At 47.4% G+C, this 12156-nt stretch overlaps 1 protein-coding gene across 1 annotated transcript; it reads right to left on the bottom strand.

Moving 5' to 3' along the window:
* Positions 1-3193: 3193 nt before the first annotated feature.
* On the bottom strand, positions 3194-8026 carry SRSF6 (serine and arginine rich splicing factor 6). The gene is made up of 6 exons (XM_054845291.1): positions 7748-8026; positions 7256-7404; positions 5706-5833; positions 5283-5491; positions 4841-4930; positions 3194-4716 (listed from the first exon to the last, which is right to left on the bottom strand). The coding sequence occupies exons 1-6, from the start codon at positions 7852-7854 to the stop codon at positions 4353-4355; spliced, it is 1047 nt and encodes a 348-aa protein (XP_054701266.1). The 5' UTR covers positions 7855-8026; the 3' UTR covers positions 3194-4352.
* Positions 8027-12156: the final 4130 nt, after the last annotated feature.

Below are 12156 nucleotides of genomic sequence, written 5' to 3'. Positions count from 1 at the left end.
AGAGCAAGCAACTGTATTGTACCTGTGTTTTCTTAGGGATGTAAATGGCCTTTCAAAGGGTACGTTTTGTGGCAAATCCTCGTTCTTAGTCCATCTCCTGCTCTTTTTTAAGCAATGATTTCTAACGCTTACATGAGACAGACCTAAATCTGCCTATTACAGCATGCTGCATTCTTTTTCATGGTGGCACGGGGACTTTGAAGCAGTGGACTCAGTAGTGTTATCAGCTTCTGAAAATCACGTGCTGTGGATGTAAAGGCTAAGATAAACCTTTCTGGGCCTTGGCATCAAAGAGGAAGCGAGCACCTCCATTCATCTGCCCCTTCGCTGGCTTTGGGGACAAATTACCTTCCTTCCAGCTAGATGCTCAGCATAGTCCCCAAAGCCTAAAGCGCCACCTCATTTCACGCTGCAGGACCGGTCAGTCACCTACCTAGATCAGGAATCACCACATTTTGCAGCTTGCTTCCTCACCAGACCAGGCACGTTCGGGATTTGTTCTCTTCTCCATCAAAGCACTGAGCTAGAGGCCAACGCATGGAAGAAAACACCTTTTTGAGCTGGGAAAAAGAATTCTCTTTTATCACCTCCTGACACAGGCAGTCAAGGAGATTAAGTTCAAAGCACAGAAATGATGGGTCACCCAGAAACTCTAAGCAAGGATGAATTTTGTTTAATACCAGATTTCCCCATTTGTGTGTGACAGCCAGTGTCACTGCTGTCCGAGGGAAATGATGCAAGGGAGATTTTGATTCGCTTCCAAGGTGGCTTCATGGAAGAGCTCCGACTCACCAGGTCTGCCAGGGTTTAAGTGAGACACACTAAAGGGTAGAGGTGTTTTCACCAGCTAACTTTAAAGCAGGTACTTTATGTTACACAAATTGCTGATTCAAGGGCAGAACTTGCATTTATGTCAAACACCAAAATACAGGGAGGGACGCCTGTTTAAATACAGGAAAAGGCTAGGAACAGACTCCCAACACAGCCCCAGCTTTTAAGTTTCACTTTCTTTTTCCTTCGCAATTTGCTACAGGGCACAGTCAACCCTGTATTCCACATTTCATGAGAAGGCATGCATGTTTCTCTTTTGTCTTTAAGAACAAATTTCTATTGGTTTTACCAAATGCAGAAGAAAACAGTGAAGATGCCCAATACTAAAGTGCATCCCTGAAAAGATGACTCCCCAGTCAGGTTAAAAAAATCAGGTAATGCCAGACGGTTTTGCCATTGCCTATTGCTACTACTGCAGGGTAATGCAGAAGACATGCTACAGCTGCAAAACATAGCAAGCACGCAACTCTGTTAGGGTCATTTCTATCAAGTTTAAGATATTTAATCCAAAAGACAGTTTTGTAAAACCTACAAAAGCTCTCAGCAATAATCACACTTGCGATCACAAGTACACCCCAGCCTGAGAGTCTTCCTCTCCTACAACAACTAGTGCTGACAGAGCCAGAGGGATCAGTGTTTGGGTTTTGGTGGGGGTTTCCTTTAGAGTTATCACACGCCCTGCATTTAACTGCCCTGGCTCAGTATCTGGCTCAGTACTGAAATCCTACTGGCTTTCCAGAGGAAACAAACACAGGGGGACGCAAGTCATGCCAAGGAATTCCCGCTGCGCTTGCGCAGTAAAGGGCCATTTCTCTTTCGCATAGCAGCCAAGGGAGACATCGCGTGCGGCTCCAGTAACAGAAAAAGAAATCTTCAATATTTAAAGGCGTTGCAGGCAAGTTGGTTAAATCCAGTCTGGGCCCTCCCTGCAAGTAATTCATGAATAAAGATGACTTCAAACATAACCATTGTCATAACTGCCTCATTTCAGAAAGCTAATATACTCGGTAAAAACCATTGTTGTGCACTGCTAACCAAGAGCAGAGTGCTTACAGCCACTGTAAGGCCAAGGCATTCTCATGCTGGCACTGGAAATGTTTTAGAAACAAGCTGTTACCAGTATCTACAAGCAAAAAAGTAATTAACACCTTATTAATGCAGACACACAGAGATACTGAAAATATATATATATCTATCTTTTAATCTACCGAGCTCCGAGCTCAATTCTTGTTTCGAGGAGTGTGACATGCATTTTACTGAAGATGCCTGGAGGCTAATCAAAGGGGAGCAATTCTCCGTGAAGCATGACCTACATCACGATCAACATAAATAAAATCAAGGGGCATAATTTTGTGTCAGGTTTAAGGGAGTTAAGTATTTCCACAAGCGGAGCTTAGGGCTGTAAATCTGCATTAAACTATTCTTGCACAGTTTGACTTCTGGAGAAAGTCCCCAGTAAGTCCTCCACGTTTGAAATCCAGTGCAGAGAAAATATTACCTGCAGTGATCGGAACTACAGCATAGATTTTTTTTTTTTCTAGTCATTAAGCTAAAATACATCTTAAGTAAAACAGCTTCCATTTAAAAAAAAAAATACTTATCAAAAATTAACTAAACATAGGAGTCACCTCATTCCAAGTGCAGAGAATAAAACTTTAGTACTAAATGCACTCTAAGTGTGGATTTAGTCAAGCTAGAACGATCTGTAAGACTCCACAGTCATACAAACAGTCACGAGGAAGCTTGGCCTGGTAGCTCAACAGCTGCTTTTCCATGCTTGGGAAAGCGTACAATATAAAAGCAACAGTAACCTGGCCTTAAAGCAATGCAAGCCATGTAATCACTTCCATTCGGGTACCGTGAGGAACATGAGCTTATCAGGCAAAACTAACTTCACTCATCCTGGCACCCCTTCTTGTGCTAGCACGGCTACTCGTACCAACAGGCAGAAGATCAAGCTTTCTAGATGTGATCAGGAAAGGGCAAGAAACTGAACGTTAATTTTCAAGAGAACTGTTTAGATCATAAAGCAATTCCAGGAAAGGAAAGTTGGCATCAAGCTGCATTTGGATGTGCTCCTCACACCTGATCCAGTAATTCATCTGAACAGATGTGTAAAACTCTGACCAGTCAGAGGTGCTGCTTTCACATCCAGCCACGCTTGAGAGACAGACAATGCATTGGGACAAACGGTGCTCGGTTGGCTAGCTGGTCTCGAGCACAACACCAAGTGCATTTCAAGAGCTCCCGAGTCTCTTGCTAAAACAAAGTTACTCCAGCAAAAGAGGTAAGTAGGATAAACTGTGATTTCCCCAGCATGAAGCAGAAAAAGAATCCCATTACACTGCAATAAACACAAGAGTTTGAGTCACCAATTTAATTTTATACAAGTCAAACTACACATTGTATAAAGAGTACAAGGCAGTTCTAATGTTTGCTATTGCATGTTACAAAAATCAATTTAGCTATAAAGGGGAATTTTTGGGATGAGTCCTATTCCACAATTTAAGTCAATTGGCAACTGGTTTAGCAAAGCCTTTGTTAAGACTAGAACTCTAGCTCAAAGAGATTACAGTTCCAATAAAGTTCAGACTTACACACAATAGGATTATAGTTCTCCTAGTCTGAAGCAAAATGTTAACATAAATGAATCAAAAGGGAGGGAAGACAATTTTATTTACCTAGTTTTCATATCCAATAAGTATTTAGAGGCTGACAAACCATACAACATACTAGTGACTTGGACCACATCCAAGAGACACATTAAGTGTCTGACAATCGAGTGACACTTGATATTCAAGCAAAAAAAAAAGTCAGAAAACTTTCATTCTTTCAAGTTTGAACCGTAGGATTTTTCAGCAATACTGTACGATACAGGTTCCAGAGTACCTTTATTACCTTTAATACAGTCACAGTACTGGGGGAATGTTCTTTTGGCAAGTTAAGATAAAACACAAATGCTCCAACTTGAGTTTATTGCTGGTCTAAAAATCTTCCTAGTATTGTTATCAGTTTATACAGTTTGCAGCCTGCTTCCACAAATTAAGATAAACCAGAGAATTATCTGACCTGCCCAGCAAGGCAATCCTGCCTTTGGTAGCAAGCTGTAACCTATTAAGCTAATGATACCCATAGTTCTAAAACCATGAAAAAAATAGGAAAAAAATGATACTTTCAAAAAAGCCCAGATTTAAGCCTGTTTATACTCAGTTTATTTTTAATATAAAACCCACTTTGCACTTAAGAGTAGTTAAGTTACTCCTGCAGAAATGCTATAAAATCAAACTTTTAGCTGAATTTCTACAAAAGGGGGGACTTCTCCTGCTTTGTACCACCATCCGATCTCATATTTTCAAATTTGGGATACAAATTAAACCTTTATGCCTCATTACTTAGTTCTTAGGCCATTCACTCCTGCAAGAGAAAAAACCCAACTTCTGAAGTACTAACATAACACTAATGGCCTGACAAGTAGGAAAATGTTCCGCAATAGTGTGCAATGTAAGAGGAGAGTTCTAGTCTTAATCTCTTGAACTAGATCTTGATCGTGAGCGAGATTTTGAACGAGATCTGGAACGGGACCTCGATGCAGCTCTTTTGGATGGTGACTCTGAACGAGCCTTGGCAGATGGCTGCTGCTGCGGAGAATTGGAACGAGACCTACTCCTTGACCTGGACTTAGACTTAGCATCTCCTTTACCATTTTCTTTGGGAGATCGAGACCTGGACCTGGATCTGGACCGAGACTTCTCAGACTTCTCCTTGGATCTGCTGTGAGAGCGTGAACCCCTGTCAGACTTGGGTTTCGATTTGCTCTTTGATCTAGACTTCCTGCTTTTAGATCTGGAACGTGAGCGGTCTTTGCTTCGTGACCTGGATTTAGATCTTTCAAAAAGAGACAGAGTTTATTCTGCATGAACTGAAGCGTACTTACATCTTACAGTTGTAAATATCTTATCCATCGGTAAGTAGCAATTCCTGTACTCACAGAAAACAATGTATCACTTACCGCGAGCGGCTTTTGGAGACACTACGGGACCTGCTGCGGCTGCTCCTACTTCTACGACTTCTGCTTCTAGACCGTCTTCTAGATCGTGACCTAGAAACATTTGAAGTGCAATTTGTCTCTTATTCTTTGTCTGGTGTGCCCTGCTATGCCGTCCAACAGAGAAAAGCTACTAAAGAACTTCTGAAAACCAAGTGTGGCCACATCAAGTCATACTATTAATCCACATAGATTCGATATGCTGTCAATAATTTACATCTGATATTTCGCACATGAAAAACTCTCACACCTGGCTTTCCTGTGTTACATAAAATAATTCCTTCCACATTCTCAGGCATCATCCTATTCCTAAAATATCAACTGAAGATAATTGTGGCAGGTAGGGCTATACCCACTCTTTGTGCAAGCAGTCTTGACACAGAGACTGACATGTCCCAAAAGTTACCTTGACCTGCTGCCAGAGTAAGATCGCCTATGGCTTGACCGCGGCTTGTCTTCAACCAGCCTGATCTTCCTTCCATTTATCTCTGTGCCATCCAGTTTGTCCAGGGCGCGCTTCATGTCCGAGTAAGACCGGAACTCAATCACTCCTTCATTTGTACGTTCTTTGTGAGCATCTGCATAGGTTACCTCACCAGCTTGCCTCATGAAATCCTTTAGGGAGTAGAGGAAGAATTACATCACCATTCCACATGCTTATGCTCTGCAAGTACATTAGCTTAAGACAAGTAGGAGCAAACGCAAGATGCATTTAAACATTCACGCACAAATACTTCCCAATTACTTCTACCTAAATCAAAACGAACATTAATATGCGATTGCTTCCTGCTAGTCACAACAGGCTCTATGATAGAACATTAATACATACTTTCAAATCCTGCCAACTACAGCGACTGGAAAGGTTTTCAACAATCAGTCTGTACTCTGTACGAACAGGCGGTCCGTATTTATCTCTTCCAGATTGTCTCCGACTGCTATATCCGCCACCACCCCCACCTTTATTGTACAAAGAAATAAAGTTAGATCATCTCCTAGCATGAAGGAAACTAAATTTTCTGAAAAAGTTAGTTAAACAGTTATATTTACTGGAGTAGGACTTTATTTCTCTAAGCCTCCAATAAACTTTGCAATTTTGCCATAATCTATATTAATGGCAAATCAAACAGACTAAAATCCTACAAGTCTGTGCTCCTAAGATCTGTTAGAGAGTGACTGCTCCTTATTAGATTCACCTTGCTAAGTTTTATTTTACAGAACATTGTAAAATATAAAACTTAACCAATTACATGCATTTCTACATTTTACAAAAACGTTTACTAGTTACACTAAGTACTTACATCACAGTATGAGGTTTTTGGTGGTGGTTTGGCCACAAAACACGCAAGGTAACAGTCACCTAGTTCAGTTTAACCAGTTTTGTCTAACCCTTGGAATCCTCACCATCACCCTGCGTCTAATGGCAAAAGGCTGCTGTCGTCATGGCTTCCGGTAAGGTCAGCCAAAGGGTCATAGGGCAAGGGTCACACAATGTATGGAAAAGCCATGGCCAATCAGGAAAGGCAGTCATCTTAGCCTCAGTGGACACAGCCTCAGCCCCACTGGTCACTTTTAAATTGAAACATCAAGGACTTGTTAAAAAGTTTGAATTGAACATGCAACAATTTTAAACAACATACATTTGATTCTTTTTAAAAAAAAGACAGATACCCACCCTCCCCAAATACCAAGCTTCTAGAGATTACCGAAAGATGAACCTTAGTACTTTTAATTACAGTACTAGGTCAGTTAAATTCTATATTGCTCAGCTCAGAAAGTTACACAAGTTAGCTGAACATAGAAATATTTACAATATCCCCCACTTAGTACAACAGATTCCTGCTCAAAAACCTCCCCCCACCCCTTCTGTATATTCAACTGAAACATTCATATGAAAGTTCACAGCCGAGTGCTTCTACCCCAATTATGCAACAGTATTTATTCATTAACGTTAGTGATGCAACATCACTGTTTCATCTATATGCTCCCAAGAACACTGGAGCCCATAAATTAGCAGAGCATATCGTTTCTAATTAACAAGAAACCCTTTCTAGAAGGCGACAATTTTGCAGCCAGAATCGCTTCGCATATTTGCCCTCCTAAGTTTCTTAAGGGTTATCTGAGTGCAGCACCGGTGCCAGGACAAACGCCTGCAGCACCAAGTCAGCAGATAGCTGGCTCCCGGCGATGCACCAGGCATCCCCTACTACCGTGCTCGCAGAGATAGCGACACCCCAACCCCCTCAGCCCCACGGGACTCGGTCCCATCCACTCAATCACCCCCGGCTCTGCCCTGCCAACACAGCCGAGCGCCTCCCCTCGCCTCCTGCCCCTTCCCCGCAGCAGCCCTAGAACCACGCAGAAAGATGGGCCCGTACTCACTGCGACTACTGTAGCTGTACCCGTCCCTGTCGCGGCGGGGGCCGCGGGCGTGCTCCACGATCACGCGTTCCCCGCACAGATCCTTGCCGTTCAGCTCGTAAACGGCATCGTCGGCATCGCGGGAGTCCTCGAACTCCACGAAGCCGTAACTGGGGGGGGGGGGAACGCAGGGGAGGGGGGTGAGGAAGAAGAAAGGCCCCGTCAGCCGCAGCGCGGCCCCGCCCGCCCACCGCTCCCGGAGCAGGGAGGGGGGGCCGAGCCGGGACAATGGGAGCCGGCCCCGCCGCAGCGCCCCCGCTCCCCCCGCGCCGCCGCCATCTTGCGCCGGGCGCCACGCGGCAACGCGGGCGGGAGCGGCGGACAACATGGGGGAGGGAAGGAGGGAGGGGGGCGGCGGGCGCGGCCCGCCCGGCCCCAGGGAAGGCGAGGGCGGGACGGGAGCGGGGAGCCCGCCGGGCGGTGCCGGCCCTTAGGCCGCGGGACGGCGCTCACCCGTTTTTGAGGTCGACCTCGAGCAGGCGGCCATAGCCGCTGAAGAAGCGCTGGATGTCCTTCTCCCGGACGTGGTAGCTCAGGCGGCCGATATAGACGCGCGGCATGTCCGCGGCGGACGGGGAGGGGGGAAGGGGGAGGGAGAGGAGAAGAAAGAGAGAGGGGAAGAGAAAGAGAGAGAGAAGGCGGCGAGAGAGGAAGCGGCGCTGCCGGGCCCGCACGCTTCCACCGCCGCGGCCTGCTCCGCAGCACAATGGCGCCTGCCGCCCGTCGCCGCTTTTATAGCGGGGGGCGGGGCCCGGTGCGGACGTAACGGCGCAGGCCGGCAGGGGAAGGGGAACGCGGCGCGGACGTCATCACGCTCCCGCGAGCAGGCGGTGACGGGGAGGGGGAGGGGAGGGAGGGAAGCGGACAGGGTGGCTATGCGCATGCGCAGAGCGCCGTGCCTGTGCGCTCGCGAGGCGACAGCCCGCGTTGCGCGTGCGCCGGACGCTGGCGGGCTTCGGCGAGTGGGGCGGGCGGGCGGCGCTGCGCATGTGCGGGGGCGCGTCCCGGGGCGGGTGGGCCCGGGCCTTTCCACCGCCCTCAGCCCCGCCGGGCTCGGCCCGCTGCCCCCGCCATCGCGGCCCAGGTGGTTGGTGCCCCCCGCGGCCCTTCACCCGCAGCTTCTGCGGTGCGTGGCTGAGCCGACAGGGGCCGGCGGGCCGGCTTTAGTTAGTCAGCCAGCCAGCCAGCCAGCCAGCAAGCCAGCAGCGACCGGGCCCGCTTCACCCCCCTCTGAGTGACGGCTGGGTGGGACCGGGCCCAGGCAGGCGGCGAGCGGCCTGGCTGGTGGCAGCGCGTCCGAAGCCGGCGTGCCGTAACTCGGGGTCAGGCGGAGCAAAGCCCTGGGATGCGGAGAGCTCTGCCTTGGCTCCTGGCAGGTCCCTCGCAGGCCGGGAAGCGCAGAGAGCTCTGTTGGTGGGGGTGCTTTTCTAGGCACCGTTGCAGCAATCCCTAATACCAGCCTGAAGTTGGCAAGTTCCGTGTCCTGGTTTCCCTTTAGTATATGTTCGAAGTTAGAAAAATCCAATCTATTAAAAAAAACGCTGCTTGAATATGCTGGCCTTTACATTGTACTGCTATTTAATGGTGTATACTATGATTTGTGTTTTTGATATAAACTATAAATGTATATTTAATACATTTTTATATTGTATACTATACAATTTAAATATTTAAGGTGAAAAAGCCACATTTACACCTACTCCCAAGATTTTTCCCAGCCGTTTGTGTTCGCTTAACACCTCAAGACTGTGAGCACCAATGTCAGCAAAGCAATCCCCCAAAGACACCACCAATACCTTCAATTTTCAGGATGTTGCCCTGAGTTAATCTAACAAAGCGACTACTGAGTTTGAGTTAGAGAAGTGGGGGAAATCTCTTGTGTCATTATTTTCCTCATTTAATACAAGCTTGATTCATATAGTACAACAGACGAGTGACCTCTTTCTCTTCCATTATAGTGGACAGCACTTGGAAGATCTCCTGAGTTCATCGAGTGTTTTCTGTCTGCTTTAGAAAGACTTAACGCAGATCAGTCAGTCATTTACAAGCCTGCTGTGGGTGTTTTCATACAACATCACCAGGAGATACTTGTGACTAATGAGTGAATTGAACCATTGGTCAGGCAGTAGTGTTCATCAGCTCTGCGTAGAGAATTCAAAAGGATTTTTTTTTTTAAGTGCTGAATAGCCCAGCACAGAGGGGAACAGCACAAGATGTGCTGTCCCTTGCCCTGAGTCTACGGAAGTAAAAGGTCTCCTGGAAGAGTTGGGATCTTCAACTTCCAACTGTACTGTTTAGAGAACAAGCTCTGAAGCACCAATGCTTTCTCAGTGTGCTGGTTTGGGGATATTCCATACCATATGACATCATGCTCTCTATATAGCTAGCCGGAGGGCAGAATCACAGCTCAGGAGCTAGCTGAGCATTGGCTTCAGGTGGTGAGAAATTGTGCTGTGCATCACTTGTTTATTATTATTGTTATTGTTATTATTACCACCTTCCTTTTCTGTCCTGTTAAGCTGCCTTAACTCAACCTGTGAGTTTTTCTTTTTTTTCCTTTTCGATTCTCTCCCCCATCCCACTGTATGTGTGGTGGGCCATGAGAGAACAGCTGTGGGGTTGTTTTAGCTGCTGGATGCGTTAAACCACAACACTCAGAAACAGGCGAGAAAAGTATTATAGCTATTTATTGCTAAAATGTAATAGTATCTCTGAGCCTCTCACATGGACAGCAATACCATTGCAGTGAGTCTTGTATACACAGAACTAAACCTTAAATGAAAATCCATTCGTTTAAGTAATTTGTGTCTTTTTTTGAGATAACTACAGGTTATAACATCTGGTCATATAGGTCCTCTCCCTTTCTATATTCTGTTATTTTCCACTCTTGTTCTCATAAGGGGATGATGATTCACTGGCCCAAATTAAAAAAAGAACAACGTGCATATGAGCATTCATCTGAAATTGTGCTGGCACCTGTGGCGTAGGAGAGCTGCGTGCTAGGACTTGCTGGAAACAACCCGATTAGACAATTCTTGCTCAAACATCCCGTGCTCGGTTGAGGATAGTGTGTGAGCCTGTACCGAAGTTCAAGGGTGAGGAGGAAAGCTAAGCCTGTTCTGAAGGGTTTCCCTGCAAGTGGATGCTCTTCAGGATCAGAGCCTTAAGTAACTGCCTTTCCTGAAAGATCTGCGCTTCAGTACTTTCCTCACAGCCCATAACAGCTGCTCTCTCGTAGGTGATGACACTCGTTTCAATGTCTCCGCCTCTTTCTGTAAGGAATTTCTTTACCCCTTTCCAACAGGGAAAAATAAATTCATGACAAAAATGCTGTCCATGCATCCTCTGAGCTCCGAGACCTCAGCTGGTGTTTATGTCACTGCGTTCTCTTGGGAGAATATCCCCACACAACGCCCTAGAAATGGATGGGAACCCGTCTGTCCAGCTCAGGGCCGTGTGGAGCATGAGCGAGCGCTGGCAGTCCCTGCACTTTCTGGCCTGTTTTTATGCAAAGCACTGAGCTTGGGACCTGCCCATCCTGAGCGCTGTGATGTCAAGCAGTAGTCAACAAAAGCGAACAAGCGAGTCCATCCTCCTGTAATGACGCAATGGGACAAACCCACTCCCGAAAGCAACGTCGGGTTGGAAAAAACTCCAAAAATGAGTACGCAACAAAGCAGCGCAGAAGAGAGAGGGAAAGGGAGAAATGGCACTAGGATTGCATTTGCTGGGTCCAGGGAGTGTCTAGGAAGGGGAAGGAGAGACAGTTGCCGATTCCGTCTCCGCTTGGTCTGGCTCGTTACTGATGAAGTGCACAGAGCCACAGGGCCCGAGGCACCAGGAGCCTCCCCGGTGCTGAACCAGTGAAGCGTACACGCAGAACAGCTCTCCATCGTACGTGTGCTGAGCACATCGAGTGGCAGAGGAGCCATGCGAGCATCTCCACGCGCGCAGCGCCTGTTTCTCCAAAGAAGTATTGGTGCCTGCACCCTGTATGCTTTTTAGAAGTGTACAGAGGCTGTGAGCATATAGGATGTGAAGTCCCGTGTTCCATGGGACACTGATACATCAGAGCTGGCTGGTGTGTCTTTCAGGCTTCCCAGGGCCGCTGAGGGAGGTTTGAGGCCAGGCACCGCTTTTGGGGCTGGCACCTTTGGCCTGGGAGCAGGGGCTGGACGTTTACAGTTTGGAGGCTGGATGCTGGTCAAGGGCGAGAGGGACGGTCAGGCAATGCTCGGACCCTTTCAGCGGCTAGGCGAGCCCGCAGCCCCGGTGTCAGCGGGGCTGTGAAAGGGCTGTTATGTGCCAGCCCTCTCTGGGAGGACATCTCATAGCTCTTGGCAGGTGGCAACAGAGAGAGATTTGCTGAGGCCTCGTGCAAAGTGAGGCAGCATTCACGTTAGGATCTTGCAGCCTTGTTTTGGTTTTCTGTTCCTGTACTTGAGGAGGGATAAAGGGCCTTCAAGGTGCCCCCTCACTGGGTGCCACGCTCCGTGTCCCCCCCAGTGCCTCCTCAAGCCATTTTCAAATCCTTGATTCTCACACCCCTGCCCTTTTTCCACTGTTTATCCCACATAATCAGTTATCTGTTTTTCACATTGTTTCTTCTTCCTCTAGCCTTCTCCCACCTTGCGGGGCTTGATGGCTGGGTTAGGACTGGCCTGGTGCCTGGAGAGAGAATGGCAAAACCTGCCCCTAATCCAGGGGAAGTTAGGGACCTGTCTGACCAGCCTTGGCTGTGATTAGAATGGCCTCAGCCCTGTGCTGTCTTACACCTTCTCTTATGGTCTGTCGGTAACGCCGGCAGGCAAGAAGTGGCTGTAAAACAGTGACGCAGTGACCAGAGATGAACCTCACCTCTT

This window comes from Grus americana, chromosome 17, assembly GCF_028858705.1.
Source record: "Grus americana isolate bGruAme1 chromosome 17, bGruAme1.mat, whole genome shotgun sequence".
Lineage (NCBI taxonomy): Eukaryota > Metazoa > Chordata > Aves > Gruiformes > Gruidae > Grus > Grus americana.
This window is presented reverse-complemented; position numbering and strand designations above follow the sequence as displayed.